This window comes from Papilio machaon, chromosome 10, assembly GCF_912999745.1.
Source record: "Papilio machaon chromosome 10, ilPapMach1.1, whole genome shotgun sequence".
NCBI classification, from domain to species: domain Eukaryota; kingdom Metazoa; phylum Arthropoda; class Insecta; order Lepidoptera; family Papilionidae; genus Papilio; species Papilio machaon.
The window spans coordinates 8207799-8229533 of NC_059995.1; the positions used below are offsets into that span (position 1 = coordinate 8207799).

At 36.3% G+C, this 21735-nt stretch overlaps 1 protein-coding gene across 1 annotated transcript in view; it reads right to left on the minus strand.

Annotated features, from left to right (window-relative positions):
- The window catches only part of LOC106718258 (myosin heavy chain, non-muscle), a 61884-nt gene that overhangs the window by 10703 nt on the left and 29446 nt on the right, over positions 1 to 21735 (minus strand). Inside the window, exons 2-7 of the mRNA XM_045679545.1 lie at positions 14906 to 15062; positions 5752 to 5873; positions 4355 to 4378; positions 3138 to 3230; positions 1608 to 2037; positions 63 to 1402 (exon numbers count right to left, since the gene is read on the minus strand). Coding sequence (XP_045535501.1) covers positions 63 to 1402; positions 1608 to 2037; positions 3138 to 3230; positions 4355 to 4378; positions 5752 to 5873; positions 14906 to 15062 — 2166 coding nt within the window. The remainder of the gene's footprint in view (positions 1 to 62; positions 1403 to 1607; positions 2038 to 3137; positions 3231 to 4354; positions 4379 to 5751; positions 5874 to 14905; positions 15063 to 21735) is intronic.

Below are 21735 nucleotides of genomic sequence, written 5' to 3' on the forward strand. Positions count from 1 at the left end.
AGAGGTATTAAAAATAACTTGCAAAAATTGTAACAAACACATATAAAATATGTAGAACTAACCTTAATGTACAATCTCCACCACTGCCAGTTCCTCAACTTGAGATACGCGGCGCAGTTCCGCTGGATGATACGGATAGCATTCAGCTGCTGCAGCCGCTTCTGGTAGTTCCTGCGGGCGAGGTAGCCGCGGCAGAACGCCTGGAAGTTCACTATCAGGTCAGTTATCTTGTAGTCGCGCTCCTCCTCCAGGTGGGCCAGCACGCCCGCTCTGAAGAAGATCTTGGACTGGCCGACGCGGTACAGGTTGTGGTCCAGCTCCAGCGCCTCGATCATCCGCTCGCAGGCCTTCTTGCCGTCCATGAATCCTTTGGGGATGATGTTCGGCGTGAGCAGCTCGTAGCGCTGCCTGAACTCTTGGAAGGGTATCCTGTTGGGGAAGCCCTGTCTGCAAATTCTGATGCCCTCGAGCACACCGTTGCATCTCAACTGGTCCAGCACAAGGGGGGCTTCGATCTTGCCCGCCTTCTTTTCGTGATTCGGAATGATACATCGCACGAAGTTCGGGTTCGTATTCCTCAGCGTGGCCATCAACTTCGTCAGCTGCTCCTTGTACAGCTGCGAGACTGTCCGGAACATTCCTTTGCGAGTCCTGGCGCCGAACTGCGTGTCGGTCATCGCCTGCTGCGCCATGCCCACTATTTCGGCGTCCTTCCAGATGTGGCACACGAAGGGGTCTTGTGAAGATTGGAGCAGGGAAACGACGTTCTCGTTCAGAGGGTCCATGTTTTTCATCAACCACTGAGACGCCGAGTAGTCTACTTTACCCGCGTAGTGAATTATGGCAAAGTCTGCGATACCTCTGAAGTCAGTCTTCATGAATTTCGGATGAACGGAGTGCGCCAACACGAGTTTCTCCACAAAACTTTTGTCCGTGGCTTTGGGGAACCAGCACTCCTCGTCCAGGAGGGCCATGATACCCATCGGTTTGTCGATTAAATCGATCGTCGGTTGCAAATCGAGTCCGAAGTCGATGAACTTCCATTCGATTCCTTCCCTCTGGTACTCCTCCTGTTCCAAGATGAACATTGTGTGGTTGAAGAGCTGCTGCAGCTTCTCGTTGGTGTAGTTGATGCAAAGCTGCTCGAAGGAGTTCAGCTCGAAGATTTCAAAACCGGCCATATCGAGGATACCGATGAACGATGCTCCTTGCCTCTTCGTCCTGTCCAAGGACCTATTGATCCTGTTGACCAGCCACCTGAAGAGGCGCTCGTAGCACGCTTTGCCGATCGCTTCCACAGAGAACTCGACTTGTTCTTTTGTCTGGGCCTTAGTCACGAAATCGCGGCCAACCTTGATACGTGGTTTTAAGAATGCTTTCGTCATTTCTGTTACTGAAAGACCTGGAAATCGAGTGGAAGTTCATGTTAGATGTGGATTTTTCTGTTATAGGATTCATTTTTTAACTTTGAAGGTCTAACAAAAGAACAGAAATAGTCGTAAAAATTACAAGAAGAGAAAAAAAAGGAAAGTTTTCGGTTTAGTTTTGTGGGATATAAATAAAATTATTTTGTAAACATAACATTTTAGGAGGTAAAAATTGCTTACCAAGCAAGTGTGCGATCTTTTGAGCGACCGTGTTATCTGGCAGCGTGGCTTGATCCGAATTCCTCTCCTGCTTGAACTGCATAGAACCGAACAACAGAACCGCGGAGACTATTCTGAAGATGGAATTAAAGTCTTCCATGTTCATGCCCATTATATTCATTGACTTTATCGTCGCTTGGAACTCCGCGGCATCGTCTATCCCGGGGACGGGCAACGAGCCATTGGTGAGGAATGGATAGTTCTTAGGATCTTCTAGAATGTATTCTGCCTTTTGCTGCGGCGTCGCTCCGACTAGCAACTGGTAAAAGATGTGGAATGTGCGTTCGTCTTTCGCCTGTCTGATAGCTCTAGATTTCTCCAATAAGTAAGTCTCGATATTCGCACCGGCTATGTAACCGGATGCGTCGAAGTTGATTCTGATAAATTTACCCTGGAAAATGAAATGTACATTGTAATTTAATTCCTATAACCCCGTAGTAAATACTTTTTAAATTTTCAAAAGATTACATTGACTTTAGACCTAACCAAAAACATTGCACAAAGCTTTTACAAGCAATTTCCTCACTTTTCTCAGACGCTTGGTATTTTTGGCAGTATACCAAAGTAATTTTCTATCAAGTTACTAAAGTATGTGCATTTAATTATGAGGCGGTTAACGTTGACAGGCATTTATTATCAGCCCCTCATGAGTTCTAAGGGCTCCACCCACCTACATATTTAGTAGAAAATTTAATTTTATAAACGCAATATGTTATGGAAAATTAAACAAATTCTGGAAGTCTTGTAGAATCAATATTCAATACGCTCTATGTATAAATAGTAAATACATTTTGATATTTCAGAGATAAGAAATAGAAACAATATACAATCTCTGAGCAATATGCATATAATAATGTGAAAGTATAGCCAATATGCTAAAAGAACAGATTCGATTTTTTATTTTAATATATTTTGGCCGTCTGTTTTACATCCTTTGATGTTATCACGTAAAGGTTACTTCGGACATAAGAAGGACGAACAAAGGGCTTGTGTCAGTTTGCAAATATTACACATTTACGTTTAAATATACAATATAATGTATTGTAAAACGTGATTAGTGATGTTCATGTATTTTATAATAATAATAATAATAATAAGACATTTAATCCGTTCAAAGACATTACAACACTTATAATACAATTAAAACATTAAAAGAAAATAAAACCTAAAGATCACTAATATAATTAAAACTAAGGACACGAAAAGTAATGTACATAAAAAAATAATAATAATAATAAACAAATTATAACTAAGCGTTGCAATGCAGAACAGATAGGGCCTTTGCTCAGCTGTATGTTTCTTTGCCATGGGGGCAGAAACACTGATATTCTGCAAAAGCCTTGAACTCCGCAGCACGTCAGTTACAGCAGGTGATAAAATAAGTGAAGTATAAATATTCCTTTACAATTTAAAGAGCAGGCTAATGTTTTTAGGATAAATTCCGAGACCAACTTATAATCATGATAGTACGTAGACGATATTTATACTTACAAATCTCGATGAGTTGTCGTTTTTAACTGTCTTCGCGTTACCAAAAGCTTCTAAAATAGGATTAGCTTGCAGCAATTGTTGCTCCAACTCGCCCTAGAAGTCATAAAGAATATTTATTGATAAACTGAAAACTTGAATTATGTCCTTACAGATGTAGCAAAAGCGTTAATTTTGAACTGAAATAAAAAAAACAATTATTTTTCTACTTTATTTTTAAACGTCGATAAAATAATTAAAATGGACATCTGTTCCTAAAATTTTTTAGTGATGTCAAGTGAAGGTTTTAAATATTTATCGATATTTACCTCGAATGTTGGTCCATTACTCTTTAATTGTTAGCGTGCAAAATTATATTTAGAGTTAAAAGTATTGATGAAAATGTCTTACGCTACACATGACATTAGTACATGGATGATGAGACGAGTGAAGCATGCATATTTAAAGTAGATCTCCCAAAACCTATTAGTATCATAAACGTAAGAAAGTAATTATTGCAGAGACAAATGAAGTTTCTTGAACAAATTAAGTAATTGGTATCTTTAATATAAGTCTCTATTCTATTGTAAACTGTTGATACCGATCGATCTACTGTTCTATAATTAGTTCCAAAACGAGGTACAGTTCGGAGAAAAAACACATGTTACAAAAATTGCAGCATCTATTTCACTTACTCGCTAAACAAGTGATAAACGGCAAGAGTTTATGTAATTAATTACGAATAGTAGAACAATGCGGAAGATAAGGTTTATCAAAACAAGTAAGTATATAAACCAACCTAGTTATTTGTCTTATTAAAAAATTTATACCGACTTCAATAAATTCCCAATAGCATAAGTAAATAAGTAGTAAAATGTGTTACTTTAAATGTAAAACCTCAATAACTTGCAATAAAATGATAAATATAATTAAAAAAAATTAATGAATGAATCAAAACAGTGCCAAGAATAGATTGTGGTCAATGTATAAAGTTAATCATGTTATTTAAAAATGAATTTAAGAACATGATGTTACTTCCATAAAACATGAACAAACACAATCCCGGTGTGATTTATCATATTAAAAATAAAATATAGTTAGTGTTAACTTCGCGGTATATTTGTCCAAACATTTGTTACTTTGATCAAAGGTTTGACAAACATCTTTATGATACATGCATTTCCAATGTTTGTGAATTTTGCAAGCAAGAGATGATTTTTTTCTCTCTCATTAAAACTTACAATAATCAACTGCGGCGAAGGTCCCTGTAGTCATCGACAGCCGGTGCGGAAGAGAGTGGAAAAAATAAAAAAAATATATTACAACAGCACATCGTGGAAGAAAATAGTTTTGCAACATTTTTGTTACCCTCTTACAAAAATAGACCAAAAGTGCAATCCATTGATTTCAATGAACAGATCCTTGTATACTACTTATATACACAATCAAACAAACATTTTTAATAACAAATCCAATTCCAAACTTGTATAATTTGCATTTATCTGTAAAAAGGATCTATGCATTTTAATTACAACTATAGTTAAAGACACACTTAGGCAAGATGGTATCGTATATTGTTATCCCGCACACTCATTATAAAATCAACTGAGACAACAATACAGTTTAATACATATACCGTCAGTGTTACTCATAGTACATCAATTTAAAATGTAGAATACATATTTTAAAAATCAATTTCAAACATTGCTCTATAAAAGAACAGTAACAAGTATGAGAAAAGTTTGAAAAAGGTTCAAATAATAAAACCAGTGCTAAAACTACAGGATGGAAACTGTGAAATCTATAACTACATATTCTAGCTCTACATCGTTGTAATTTATTTATTTAATTAGAATTAACATAACAAACTACTTTGGATCATTAACCTAGATCACAAAAATTACCTTATAAGGTAAAAAATTGTGAAAACGTAACGAACTTTGTTGCCATATATATACATAACGAGGTTATGTGTCGTGAGTCACCGTGTTTAATAATGGTTAATATTAAATGTGCTAAGACCACACCCTGAGCACACTCATCGCTCTGTTTATAGTAACAAGGCTAGGCCACATTGTCCGCGAAAACTAAGCGAGTACGATTCATAGCAAAGTAACATTAACATCTATATTCGAATATTTTGTTAAAGTATTCAAATACCTTATACCAAAACTATGAAAATAGGACATCACTAATGTTAAAATTTATGAATAATAGTACTTGGAAATTACATTTCGATTTTTTATTTACATAGCCATAAAATAGCTTCAAGTGTACTAATACCTTAAAAGTTTAGAATAGCGTTTTTTTTCTAAACGAGGACGAGACGTTATAATAAAATTTTTACAATCTTATCATGAATATTTTAAAAATGTATATAGCTATTAAGACTGTTGATTCACAAAGGTTGACAATGCTGGCGTTACTGAACATTGTGATATAATCTTACCCGACTTCGATAGTCGAACCGATAGAGAAAGCGCTTCAGAATTAAAAACAAAAAAATGAAATAAAAAAAAACAACCCAAAATAAAATCTGGTTTGATTAAAAAAAAAAACGTTCCATATTTGAAATTTAAAAATAAAAATGTTCTAAATTTGAAAATTAATAAAACGGCAAATGAAATAAAAATCTTACCGCTCCGGAGCCCTTGGGCTTAGAGGCGGCTACGTAGGCAAGGTACTGTATCACCTTCTTGGTGTTTTCAGTCTTACCCGCACCCGACTCTCCCGTACAGAGAATCGACTGATCCTCGCGATCTGCGAATAATAAACAATACTAGAAACAAGGTTCATAAATTGAAAACAACCAACAACCCTGGGAATTGAGAATAACGAAATACCCCAAAAACCAAAAGATATATGTTGATAACGTAAACTGATTCTTTTAAAGGTGAAAGGAAATTCTTTCAAAGTAATCCGTTGGCTGCTAAACGCATTCAATAATAGTAAAACCCTGATAGGGTTGTGCAGCTTCTGTACCTCTAGTTGAATGGGGTGGGATCTAAATGTGAGTTGCATATTCTTTATCATAGCTTCGATTGAGGATATATCAGTGTATATTGATCAAATACAGCATGTAATGATGAAGAGAGGACTAATAGATGTGTGTCGCATTTGGTTGCCGGCCGCTTAGCGCTTCTGCTGCGTCTTTGTTTACTTTGATTATCTATATACAATGCCGCAGTAACAACCCACTACTTTATATTAGGGTTGTCTCTATTCTAAAATACTTTTTGGTAAATTGTATTTTTTTTAATTCCAGCGTTCGTCACAATGTTTGTACAATGGTTAGTTGCTGATACGAACGAGTGACCTACTGCTTTGAACCTTAATCTGTTAAATATTAAATTTTAGGTTACATAGAATCCATTCTGTTATCACCAGTAGAAAGTAAATATTGCTGATTAAAACAAATTGAAGTTAAATTAATTTCGAATTTACAATTTGATTGCCTTTAGTACAATATACGATGTACTTATTAAATGGGGCAACCCTAGCAAACCAGCGCAGTCATTGTGATGGCATGTTGGCCAGTACCGCATTGGCCATAGCACAACTCGCCAGATTAATTCCTATATAACAATATACCTATTCCTGTCCACCTACATGCAAATAACACACCTTTGTATCTAACCGAAGGCTGTACGCCGTTCGCATCATAACGAACGGAATTAACTATTTTCTTAGGACTTCTATGTTTAATTAATCGTGTGTTTGTCGATAAATTACGTATTTAATATCCTTTGTGTAAGCTATTTTATATATTCTGTAATTCCATAACCTAAAACATTATTTTGTCTATTCTATAAATCAATAACACTTTTGTTTATTTTAAATAAACATCATTTATCATTGATTTGGGATCCACCATATTATTTAAATATTTGATTCACAAATTTGAAATAGAAATATTCTACTTATTTTGTTATTAATCGGACAGTAATTCGATATCGTAAATTAAAAGTATTGTAATGAGTAGTCTGAATGACAGACAAGTTGGCATCATTCGGGGAATCGTGAGACAGATGTAAGATTAGTAATTGTAAAAAGGTTGTTATTTACAATTCATCAAAGAAAATATACGAGTTAAAGAAGACTGTATTTTATTAAAAGTATTCTCCGGCTGTGACTCCCACAGCTTCAGAAGTGGGATGACACGAGAACAAGCATTGTTTTCGATCTACGTCTACAAAGTTCATGTGAGTAAACCTTGTTCAATCAAATTTAAACATAAACATATTGCTGAAAAGTGTGTTTGTAGATAAACTGTAAGCGAATACAGAGAGAAGGATTTGTTTTGGGTTACAAAGCCATAACAAAATGGCTTAGGGTTGTGCTATGGTTCGTGTATGTGGGGAAAGTAAAGTACCTACATGGATACTTTTGGTTTTATCAAAATATCACTAGCACTCAAAAGTGTGTGCTATTTTTTTTTTTAATTCATTATTCCTTATTCTCAGTATGGATTCTTATTATTAGTTGCTTTTATGTTTTTTTTTAACAAATTATCATATTATATTGTTATAATATTTTGTAATTTTGGTTATTATTTTGTCCAAATAAATACATAATTAAATAAATATATCAGAGATTGTGGATGTACATTGCTAAGTAAAGCAATCTTTCATTTAATGTAACAACATAAATGAAGGTGATTGTACATTTATGTTAAAAATGCTACATGTGAAAAGTACAAAATGTTATGTTGTTATTATTAAATTAAATTATTTTCTTAAATTTGGGTTTATTGTACAGATTTAAATACATTCTATGTGTACAAAAAGGGTAATTATACACATAAATTAACTTCTTAGAAGTTAAGTTTAGTAAATACTATATCACAAGTTACACATAGCCAAAGCAATTAATTCAAGATTTACATCCTTATACTTCTACTTTTATATACTTGAAAATCAATATGAATACAAATAAAAGTTAACTTTGATTAACAAAACAAGATGTTGTTGAATGAAATAAATCTAATATTTTTAAGATTAACTATACAAACTACATTTTAATTCTGCAGACAAATTATTTTATAAAGTTTTGTGGAACTTTGCTCTAATCCTAAGATTAATTATGATGTGTTAAAATAAATATATAAAGTTTCAAAAAAAAAATATTGAAATTACAGAACTTCTTTATTTATATCTCATAATTTATAAATAACACTTGATTTTTTTGGTTTCCTGATTTTACCTGTATGTGACTATGATACTAAGGCGAGTTAAAACTCCTGAATCCTATAGTGTGACTGGTATTTTGGGATTATTGATTCATTCCTTTACTATTCATTCCTTTCTTGCATGTTACAGTACTTATATTGATGTTTACAATTGTAATGTCAAGAACTTACATGTGACACCCTGTAAGGGCATAGCAATATATGTGTAGGTACCAGAGTTTTGTACAATAATAATTAAATTCCATTAAACATTTTCGGGTTTACATGAATAATAAATTAAAAATCTATAGAGAAAATGAACATGGCTGTTTATGTAACCTGACAAAATTCTAGTTTTTATGCTATTCCTGTATTGTTCTTTGTTACGAACTAAGGAGATTATGTTGGAAGATTTTAGTATTGTTATTGGTTACTACGCTGATAATTGTCAGTTTCAGATGCCACAATGGGACGTGAGAACGATAATTAAGGAGATCCAGTTGTGCCCAGGTGCGAGGACCAGGGTGAAAATAAAGACTAGCATTGCGTGATGATAAGACTAGCGTGTATTCACGGCTGAGAAGCGAGATCGGCGACAATCCGGGTTTGAGACTAATGACTAAGACTGACGTGAGCTCTGATATGAGATCGATTACAGATACCTATGAGTTCTCAGGTGTGAGAGCAGTGACAGACTGACGGGAGCTCAAGTGTGAGAGCTATAACAGAGACTGACGTGAGCTCAGGTGTGAGAGCTATAACAGAGACTGACGTGAGCGATGAATCAAGGTTGTGCTCTCAGGTGGGAGAGCGACGGCCGCGATTTGTATCCACTTAAGTATGTGAACGATGAATCAAGGTTGTGCTCTCAGGTGTGAGAGCGACGGCCGCGATTTTTATTCACTCAAGTATAAGAACGATGAATCAAGGTTGTGCTCTCAGATGGGAGAGCGACGGCCGCGATTTGTATCCACTGAAGTATGTGAACGATGAATCAAGGTTGTGCTCTCAGGTGTGAGAGCGACGGCCGCGATTTTTATTCACTCAAGTATAAGAACGATGAATCAAGGTTGTGCTCTCAGGTGGGAGAGCGACGGCCGCGATTTGTATCCACTGAAGTATGTGAACGATGAATCAAGGTTGTGCTCTCAGGTGTGAGAGCGACGGCCGCGATTTTTATTCACTCAAGTATAAGAACGATGAATCAAGGTTGTGCTCTCAGGTGGGAGAGCGACGGCCGCGATTTGTATCCACTGAAGTATGTGAACGATGAATCAAGGTTGTGCTCTCAGGTGTGAGAGCGACGGCCGCGATTTTTATTCACTCAAGTATAAGAACGATGAATCAAGGTTGTGCTCTCAGGTGGGAGAGCGACGGCCGTGATTTGTATCCGCTCAGGTAAGAGAGCGATGAATAAAGTTTGTATTCTCTCAGGTGTGAGAGCGACAGCCGAGATTTGCCGAGCTCACGGGCGTGAGCAATGGATCAAATCTGCGAATGCTTAGGAGCGAGAACTATGACAGACCCAAGAACTTACCCAGATGCAAGAGCGGAGTGAGACGGGAGAATCCGAGGTTTTTGAACTGGCCGAAACCTTTACGGTAGCAGCGTGTCGAGGCTGATCATTGCAGTGCGGAGGTGCACATGCTAGAAGCGGAATTGTGCATTAATCGCCGCGAACCGAAGGAGCCACGTTGGAGAGGAAAGTCGAAACCGGAGCCTTCACTCTGCTGGAGATTGGCGTTATTTTCCAGGTGGCAATGTTCACCCGTTAAACGCTTCGCGACTTTAAAACACAAAAGGAATCCGGCAGCAGCAGTATGATGACTCGCGGCGCGGACAAGCTAGCTCTAGTAGCGCATCGACTGGACGAGACGGACAAGTCGACACGAACACGTACACGAGCGGAGAACACGTTGTGGGCCTGCTGTTTACAACCGCCTGCCAAACCACATCACAGTAGCTACCAGCTTCGCCTCATTTAAAGATAGATTAAAATCGTGGCGTATCCAGAAAGCTCGGTATAACTATGAATGATTTTTGTTGACTAAGAAAAATAATGTATAAGTATATTAATTGTGCTCATTTTTAATCAAATAATTTAGTGTGAACAATTTCTTGGTTTACATTAAGATTCTGTTATTATAAGATAGATTTTATAACTTTTACTTTTATGAACTGTAATTTATATATTACCGTTGAAATTGTTATTGTAATTACTTTTGAAGCATTATTGCTACTTGAAGGTAGGTTTGTTGATCGGATGTTGGATAATTGTTCATCAGGCGATCGATTGCTTGTTGAAATGTTTATTGTATTGAAGTTATGGCTGTAGAGACGGCTCGATTAAATATTTTGACGCTGATATTCGTAATGACAGGAGAAATGCAACTATTGCTTCAAAATCGAATGGTTCAGGATTGACTTGCTATAGCCGACCAACTAGGACTTTGAGTTTGACTTTTGAGACTAAGTGTGCTCACGGAAAGTAAAGCATGTGAAGGATTGTAGCGCCTCTGTTTGTTGTTTCGAAAAGGTGCGCGCTCTGATAAGGACATTGAGAAGGTGCCGGACCGAAATGGAGACGATATATGGAGAGTTGCCCAACTGATTCGGACGGGGGCGCTCGACTAATATATATTCGACGTTGAAATGAATGACCACAATGTGTATTGCCGTTTGCATTTGGGAAGCTAATGACCCCTTGCCAGCTCGATGGTAGAAGGAGTGCAAAGATGGGACATCATGACACCAGAAGACGGGCCTGCTCTTTTGTCATGGTTAATGGCCTAGGTGTATTGGAGGGCGTTACGGAGGTTTCGTTCAGAGTTAAGGTAAGGAGAACTGCTAAGGCAGTGGATATGTATGTGATAAGTGACGACTTTGTGAGTAACATTTATTTACAGTGATCCCTGATATTTTTATGACTGGTGCACTAAAAGTATTTGAGGTGATCCCAGGGCTAAAATATATTTTGAAGCTACTAGAGTCGTTAGGATGCCTAAATCTACTCATGCGTAGTTCATGTTGTTTCTTCTCCTTTTATTGATCCGAAAATGTATGTTAACTTTTTTATTGGGGGTACAGCCGGAAAGAAGTGTTGTTTATTTCTTGGCGAATACGAAACGAGGAGTATATTTAGCGCATTATAGACTTGTAATTTATCGGATGGCTCTTACAAGAGATTAATTTGCTACAACTGGTTTTGAACGCCGAGGCAGTTTTGGTTCCTCTGACTCCTAACTATTTATGCATGAAAGAAATAAAAATAATATCTGACGTGTTTCGGTTGAGTTTTAGCACTTACTTACTCATATACGATGAGGATGAAGTGGAAATGTAAACTAATTATTGCGTAAAAAGTCTTCATTTGGTTATTTAGGCTTAAATATAAAGTAATAACAAGAAAGAAATATGCATCGAAATATGGCTGTGTTCCTACGAGTCTTATAGAACTATTATTTATAGAGATTCTTATATCAAACGAACATTGAATCGTTGTTAGAGGCCTCTGGTTTGTTAGGTGACAGTGACCTTTTTCCACTCTTCGAAATTCAAAATTCAAACATTCAAATTCCGTTTCTTTATCATGTCAATACTAGTTGAACACAGCGGTGTGATGATCGGTCTATTTTGGCTGTTTTTTTGTTTCTAGCCGTTGATGCCGATATCTTGAAATCTCGTTCGACATCATCCAAACATGTTTATTTCGGTTTTCCATGTAATCTACGTCCCTCTCGTCGACTCTCTATTAGACGCTTGGGCTCTCTGCAGTTACTCATTGCCGCTAATTGTCCTGGTTGACGTAACTGTCCAATGTTGGTGGACTTGATGACATTTTCTTATTAAAGACAGACAAATAAAACATTATAGACAGTTTTATTTAGGAATAATAGTTAAACTAAAGAATATAATAATGTATGTCTACTATTCTTCTTTTGGTTCTGACTTAGAACCGTTATCTTCTATAATATGGCTGAATTGCATTCTTATACTGATGAATAATTTAAGCATTGAAGAATAAGATAGTTGAAAAGAAGAGTTGCTTTTCAGTTGAACTTCACGAACTAGGTTCCACAAGTTTAGTAGAGGTGGTTGTCCAGGTTCCGGTTCGTTTTTGCTGAGGAATATGGGTTAGTTCTGGTTTAAATGAACTGTCGTGATTTAAATTACAGGGCCAAGAAGGGGTACTGTACACTCCTCCGAACTGAAAACCTATTAGACTGATTTCGGGCATCAAGCTTTTTACTCGCTGAATCTAACTCTAGTTTTTGTCAGGTACTAATAGCCGAGGAGTCACGCTATAAAGCTGCCTAACTGAGGAGCTACAGCGTTTGGTAGTTTTAGAGCTGATTGATTGATTTTCCTGACTATGAAGTGAGTGCAAGTGGAGTTGGTCCTGGCTACCATGGAACTGAGGCTGTATCTGGGTTTTTCGATCCAGCGCGAACTAGGTGGATTTCTTAGACCTTCTGGATTTTGGGAAAATTCATAAAAATTACCCTTCATATGGAACACAGATAACTGATCTTTTTAAAAGTGACAAAAGAATATTCTTGGCGTGGCAGTGGGCCCTGCTTCTCAAATGTTGAAGGAATATTTTCTGAGTGACCGCGGAAACATAGTTCATTTCCACATTGAGCCATGACCCGGTTGAGATGGTTGAGCTAGAATTTATTAACTATATTTATGTATTAGCTGTTGAGGATGGAGAACAGGACTGGATCACCACAGGCTAGTCATCCGATGAAAAGATGAAGGCGTTAAAGGCGGAATAATATAACTTTTAGATACAGATTCGAAACAGACCTTGGATGCAACAACAATTATAAAGAAACTAAAAGAAAACAAATCAGATTTATCGAATTGTTGAAGATGATAATAGGGAAGAGGAGGAAGAGAATAAAGATCTAAACTATAAGTTTTATATGTCAGCCTCGTGCAGAGCGGTTATTTTATTTTGTAAAATTACTGTTTGATTAATAATTTGATAATTAATTGATAAGCGTGGTTTAGTTAAAGGTATGAAGTAGTTTATTTTATTTGTTCTTAAAGTTAATGTTAAAATAACTAATGATTTAGAGCCGACTACTATGTATTTTATATATGAATTCGATAAATTTTTAATTACTTCAAGCGAAGGGACTCGCTTTTAGCAGGAAGGCCGAGCTGTAAGCTATTTTATATATTCTGTAATTCCATAACCTAAAACATTATTTTGTCTATTCTATAAATCAATAACACTTTTGTTTATTTTAAATAAACATCATTTATCATTGATTTGGGATCCACCATATTATTTAAATATTTGATTCACAAATTTGAAATAGAAATATTCTACTTATTTTGTTATTAATCGGACAGTAATTCGATATCGTAAATTAAAAGTATTGTAATGAGTAGTCTGAATGACAGACAAGTTGGCATCATTCGGGGAATCGTGAGACAGATGTAAGATTAGTAATTGTAAAAAGGTTGTTATTTACAATTCATCAAAGAAAATATACGAGTTAAAGAAGACTGTATTTTATTAAAAGTATTCTCCGGCTGTGACTCCCACATTTGACAGATGTTTATGTGAACATTAAAACTATGAAGTATATGTTGCATGGGTTTTTTTATAAGAGAGGGGGCAAACGAGCAGCGAGAACACCAAGGTGTTCATCGACGCCCATGGACATCTGCAATACCAGAGGAATCGCAGATGCGTTGCCAGCCTAATTTAATATTGCTTTAATCTATTTAATAAAATAAAGTGAAATTATAAATAATTTTTTAAATACCAAGTATAAAATTATTTAAGGCGTATATTCTGTAATATTACCATGGTTTTTATTTATTGTAAGAAAGTTGTGGATTTTCTCTGATATTAATAAATAAATAAAACATCTAATATAATTCTAATCAAAGTAAACAAGAAGAATTCGTACATACTATCAATTTTAGATATCTAAGTAATAAAAAATATTTATTAAAACAAATTTAATTTGTTTATAATGTAAAAGTGCATCACTGGCTCGTTAAGATAACAGACAAAGTTCCGTAACTTCCATTAGACTAATCGCCCACTAATGGCTCGCGATAGACGACAAAATTACAACAACGTTTTTTTGTTGCGATGTACCTTCGATATTAACCTACCTATTATTCTATATTAAGGCGCTTTGTACTATCGCCGCTCGAGATTATATAGCTTGGTTACATAGCGTAACTCGAATACAAACAATCTATCTAGTAGCCGGCATGATTTCTACAGAGGCTAAGATTTAAGAAGCGGTCACATGAATTCGCTGAAATAGCGAAGTGATCGCTGCCCATAGAAATTCGCAATTGCAGATGCGTTGCATACTTTTAATCGACGGAGGAAGAGACACACAGAAAGGATATATTTCCACTATCTCTGCGTCCCCGTCTTCATTAAATTCACTTCCCCTTAAACAAAACAAAAATATCAATCTTTTCTTATATTTATTAAAAAGACAGACCGACATTACGTCATTAAGTCTTGCCATTTAAATTATACTGAATGTTGCGTGCTTTTAATTTTCACTTGGTGGATGGTAGCTTTTGATGTAATGTAAGCTACCACCAAATGAGTATGTTGCAAAATCTTTAAGAGGGTTACCTTGCAGCATGGAACGGTAAGCGGTGTCGGTGATAGCGAACACATGAGGCGGAACCTCGTGCCTTTTGATGCCTTTGTACCGCTCCATTATCTTCTCCGTGTAGATCGGCAACTTCTTGTACGGGTTCACCACCACGCAGAACAGCCCCGAGTATGTCTAAAAGAAAAAAGATACATCTTAGTACATGTTGTTTTCGAATATAATTTAGGTAATCATATAATATTGATATAACTAGCTGTCGCCCGCAAATACGTCCGCATGGTATTACATAATAAGCAGCATATGTGTTTTTCCAGACTATGATCTACATCTATCCCAAATTTCATCGAAATCCGTTCAGCCGTTCTGGAGATACCTTCAAACAAACATCCATCCAAACATTCACATCTCTATATATATGACGGCGTATCCGCCAAAGTCAAATGACTGGTTGACTTTTTCAGCCAAGCGAAGCGTCACTGTCGATGGTTGTGAGGGCGGCCATTAAACAGTGTTGTTCGAGACGGCGCCCGCGCACCACGCTTGCGACGAATCGCTTAGCATCTAATTAACAAATTAAATCTACCGCTTAATTAAGTTGATGTCGCGTTGGTTAGACACTACAGTGTTCATTCCACTGTGTATTTTTGGTTACTTAACCCTTATTAAACAACTGCGATTGCAACAAGGACTCGTAATCTGTTCACGCCCACCTGCCGACATACCCGCTTTTATACTCGCACAATATAATTTCTGATGAAGGCCCTCCTGCCCCTTCATCAGAAGTGGGATAGGACCTTTTGTGTAAGTTTTAGTTACCCCTAAACATGAGAGACACGTTTAAAGATGTTGAGCGACTCCATGGAATTACTTTTGGTTGAAGAATTGTGAGTAAGTAGCAACTGAACTTGAAACGACGCTCCTGTCATGTAAGTCTCCTTAATAAGCAGGAAAACAGAAAGCATGTTGATGACTATCAGACGATGACTATAACATAGGAAACATGGTGAGCTCAATCCATTTTATACCTATAACTACTTATCAGGAAATCATAGCCTTAAAGTACAAATGAATATCTTTAACCAATTTGTAACCATACAGGTCACAGTTTAATGTACATGTGTAATGAGTATAGTCACCTAATGATGATGTTTTAGTTTATGTTTAAAATAAATATCTTTTGCTGGTATTTAATCCAGGTTACACATTAATACCTCTGGCACTTTCTCACTCAACCAAAACTGCTGCATAATGTTTTCAAGTTTTTCAGTATTACAAATAGCAAAATTTGACACTAAACTTTCATTTTTACTTGATGAGTTATTAGAGATAGTGTCTCCCACAACATATCCAAAGGTGTATTTTATAAGACAGGACCATTATACAATTAATATTACCATTCTAAAGTATGTTAAAATATACATCAGCTCCTAAAAGTAATGAAAGCTGATCAGGTACATTGAAATTATTATCAGAAAAAAAAAATACATTCTTTGGTAATTTGTACTGCTTTATATCAATCTGTTGTTAAGCCAACTGTGTGGTTATAGAATAAACTACATTACATTTAATGTGCAGTTGCACATCTTGCACTGGTGAATAAATATAAAGATTTACATAATTATTTATGTTGTTACACTTGTTGCTAATACCCATAATATTGGTGACTTGATAAAAGGGTTGCAGGTATAACCTTGCCATTATTATGACTAACAAGATGCTTCCAAGAAATATGTTTACCTTTAACCTAATGTTTCTGTTTCTTTATCTTTTGATAATTTTAGTTGATATTGAAAAGCATGTTTACCAGGCCAGTAGATTTAACACAAATGTAAAATCGAATAACTCCATTAAGATGTCAGAACAATAATGTTGAATATTTGTATGTTCAAAATGTTAGACAAGAATTCAAAGTTCAAAGGTCAAATCTTGACACGTGTTGGATAATTCAAGACATGGGGCGGCAGTGTCGCGAACGCACGCGAATTAGTTCGGTAAGAAACTAAGTATTTGAACTAGCAACGTTCTTCTCCTGTCAACATTAGAATATTTTCATTATGGAGGGTAATGTTTTATTCACTTTGGCTGAATATTACAAAACAAGGCAGACAGAGATTGCGATTCAGCAGTTGGTAAGCGATTATACAATTTTTGTTAATATTGTGAGTACAGTTTATATGCGATGTTACTGTGTCATTTGTGTATCACTGCGGTGAGTTGTTTGTTGATATTTAACAGAGAAATTCAGACCGTGTGGATAGGGATGGCTATAAGTGATGGTGGAGGCTATTCGCGGGGTTCAAAACCCTTACTTCAGCATGTTCATTTTACATAATAATCGACGGTGTACGTAGGTACCTCGATTAAGTGACGGGTGCAGCCAATCAGCAGCAGCAGCAAATCGGATGCAGAAAAATTTGCTATATAGTCAGACAAAAAATGTTGTTCGAGTCAGTATCAGATTGACTTGTCTCTGTGCTTTTGTTTTATACGACGAAAATTGTCGTCCAAGTCAGAGCCATTTATGTTGGATGACTTGTCCTGGATGCCTTGCAGATTGTGTTAAGACGAATATTGTCGTCCGAGTCAGAGCCATTTAAGTTGGTCGACTTGTTCTGGATGCCTTGCAGATTGTGTTAAGACGAATATTGTCGTCCGAGTCAGAGCCATTTAAGTTGGTCGACTTGTTCTGAATGCCTTGCAGATTGTGATAAGACGATTATTGTCGTCCGAGTTAGAGCCCTTTAAGTTGGTCGACTTGTTCAGGATGCCCTGCAGATTGTGGTTAGACGAATGTTGTCGTCCGGGTCACATCCACCAAAGGATTGACCTGTCCAATAGTACCGATTGTGAACAGTTAACCTACATGCTGTTTAGTGACAAGGCGGTGTCATCTGACTTAATTGTTACGAGACGCTTGCCTTAAGTCTTAAGTATCATATGAGGATTGTAATGAGTAGTCATAGATAGTAGATAGAATAGTAGTCGTCAGGATGCCGAACGGAATAGGTACAACTGCAGTTCATTGTTTCAGAGTATCGCCCGAGGACGGTCGAATGTCAGTCCGGCCGTGACGGCGTATCCGCCAAAGTCAAATGACTGGTTGACTTTTTCAGCCAAGCGAAGCGTCACTGTCGATGGTTGTGAGGGCGGCCATTAAACAGTGTTGTTCGAGACGGCGCCCGCGCACCACGCTTGCGACGAATCGCTTAGCATCTAATTAACAAATTAAATCTACCGCTTAATTAAGTTGATGTCGCGTTGGTTAGACACTACAGTGTTCATTCCACTGTGTATTTTTGGTTACTTAACCCTTATTAAACAACTGCGATTGCAACAAGGACTCGTAATCTGTTCACGCCCACCTGCCGACATACCCGCTTTTATACTCGCACAATATAATTTCTGATGAAGGCCCTCCTGCCCCTTCATATATAAAAGAAAGTCGTGTTAGTTACACTATTTATAACTCAAGAACGGCTGAATCGATTTGACTGAAAATTGGTGGGCTTGAAAATTGTGGTTAGAACCAGGAAACGGACATAGGATAATTTTTACCCCGTTTTCTATTTTTTTTTTATTCCGCGCGGACGGAGTCGCGGGTAAAAGCTAGTTTATAATATTAATAAGAAATAAGATTAACAGTGTTTCAATTTAAGTAAGGTGTACAAAACATATCCTCATTACCAATTAATAATTAGTAATTAATCAAAATTTATTCTTTGCTATCATTTTCTATAATACGCACAATAAGTTTGAAATAAAACAATTAATTTACATCACAAGTTAGACTGAAAAGAAAGTTTTTAATCAACGTAGAAGACGAGTTAATTGTTAAAAAGGTACAACGGTTCATAATTGTCAATATTCCCCCTGGAGAAATGTGTCGTAACTAGTGATTGGTCACGGACCTCACAGTAACTAGGGTATCCCCTTGTCACGGTGGCGAGACGACCTTCGTCGATAGAATCAAGATTAATGGACCTCCATCACTTGCTTAGTTGTTTTCACGCCAGTATAACCTGACAAATTATTTTACGCCACTTATTACCATTTAATTATTACTTGTACTGTTAACAACAAAAAGGGTTACATAGAATTATATAAGAGACTAGCTGTCGCCCGCGACTCCGTCCGCGCCCAGTTAATAAGCTTATATGACACGTTCGTAGATTTACCATAGCAGCGCCATCTATTGATTACTTACTCAACCCAGTCGAAAGGTATCGACATCTGTTAGAATCATTTGGAGTTAACAGATAATTGTGACTATCAAATAATAACAGACAAATAATTAGCAATAAATTAAAATTGCGACTATAATTTGAGATTTAAACTATCCTATCTCTCAAGTTGGATCGAACTGCACATGGTGTGCGAATTTTATTATAATCGGTTAAGTGGTTTAGGAGTCCATTGAGAACAAACATTGTGACACGAGATTTATATATATTAAGATGTATTATGTAACTCTTCATCGGATGGGTTGAAATTGTCAATTCTTGTGCTATCATTGAATACCTAAACATATGTAAAGTAATTGAAACAAGTATAAATAAGATAGTGAATTCAATTTCAGTATCAGCATGCGGGCAGCGCGAAGACAAAGATCCAGGTCAAGAATATATATACCAATAAATCGTCAATAAAATTATAACGCAAACAAGCAATTAGCGTATAGCATGCGGCTCGCACAAGCAATTGTGGTCACATTGATACTGAATTAATAGCTTGAAGATGCCGTCACTTATTTATGACCGGGGTATTTTATCGTATTTGTTTATTTCAACGTAGCTTTTGCCTTCGTAAAAATAATTGATTGAAAGAGAAGCATAGTTTTAGAAGATAAAAAGAAAAATAGATAATAAATTTCTCATCTCATAGATATGGAATATCTTACATTTAAATGAGGTAATTTTGTAGCATCCGTAAAAAAATACTAACTTTTCAGTTGTAAAATTTGCAAATATAACATAGTCTGCTTTTAAAGACTTATGAAAACACTTAAATGAGTTAATGTCTAAAGATGGTATGTAAACACAAGCGTGCGTTTATTGGTGCGGCGACATCAAAGCGGGCGTTATCCACAGCGATAGGCGGCGATACTTTGAATCAATTTGCGTTTCACGGTTGCTCACAAACTGCAGTTATGCATGTCGTTAATCTCTTATCAGTAACTCTGGTTCCGGGGTCAAGTAAATATAGTTTCTATCTGATGCTTAACTAATGTGCATGTAACATAGTTAACTTCAATGAAACGCAAGGATATTTAGTGCTATTATTCAAAGGTTAGAATAAATGCTTAACACAGAGAAAAAATAGTACAGCTTAAATTATAATTATATTTTACTCCTTATACTCGTGACTGTCCATCGCCGAATTACTTATACTCGTACGTACAAATATTGCCATCTCATTCGTTCCCTTTGAAAAAAGACAGGGATAACAATAGTTTTAATAACTAAATGTAAATTGGTCGTTACAATTACGTCAACATTGTCCAGAGATGCGAATGTTCAATTATTCCCGCAACAGACGTGCCCGTAATGACGCAACCCACTCGAGCAAAAGAACCTGACCCGGCCGCAGCCCGATTTGGTTTCGCTCCTTGTACGAACTACCCTAATTGGTAACATGCTTCATGTTTTTGTATAGCACGTACATAGAATTTCTAGGAGGTTTCTCATTAATATGTCGAAAAAACAGCACCCCTTATTGTAAAAACTTCTACACGACAGTTAAGTGATTACTAATTATTAATATCCATAATGTTGAAATTTATTCAACTCACCGTTGGTTTCTGAGAGCAAAATATCTATATAAAACAAAAAACAATATATTTTAAACGGGGATTATGGTCTCAGAAACCAACTGTAAACTATAGCAGAATCGGTTATGACTGGGATGCATTTTTGAGGGTAAGTACATTTGAAGTATAGAAATAATCGTAAATAGACACAACTATATGTACGTAGGTCTCTGTACAATAGTCGAGACATCGCTATCTTCAGTTAGAGCTTGACCAAGTTGGTTAGTCATATGAAGTTAAAGGTTCATAGTATTTTAGTTTCCATAGTTTGTAAAATATCAACATATCCTATGCATTGTCTCTCTTGGTATTCTGATGAGTCATTAGCGATGGTACGGCTGAGCCTTTGTGCTCGCACAGCTGATTACACAAGACGCGAGACAAGCGACTATAGCCTTAATATGCTAACAGTTAAGTGTCAACTTTCTTATTAGCCTTAAAACTGATGTAATAAGTTTACAAAACTCGGTAAAAGATGAAAATATCATTGAACTACTGCTATTACTGACTTATATTTATGTAAAACTAGCTGTCGTCCGCGAATCCGTCCGCGCGGAATTAAAAAAACGTAATAAGTAGCCTATGTGTTCTTCCAGGCTATGTTCTATAGCCGTTCCGGAGATACCTTCAAATAACCATCCATCCATCTATCTAAACAATTGCATTTATAATATTAGTAAGATATAGTAAGAAGTAAGATTAGCTGACGCCCGCGACTCCGTCCGTGCGAAATAAAATAAAAATAGTAGCCTATGTGCTCTTCAACACGATGTTCCACATCTATACCTATAAATTTGATCGATATTCATACATCTGATCTGGAGTCACCTTCAAACAAACATCCTTCCGTCCATCCATCTAAACTTTCGTATTTATAATATTAGTAAAAAGTATGATTTCGCTAACAATAATGACATCTTCAGCGTTTGACATGGATTTAAACGATCTTCAGGATTACCACTTATTCCAGTATTATTAGTTAAATCCAGTAATCCAGTATTAGTTAAATTAGGACAATGGAATTAAGAGATTATCTGCATA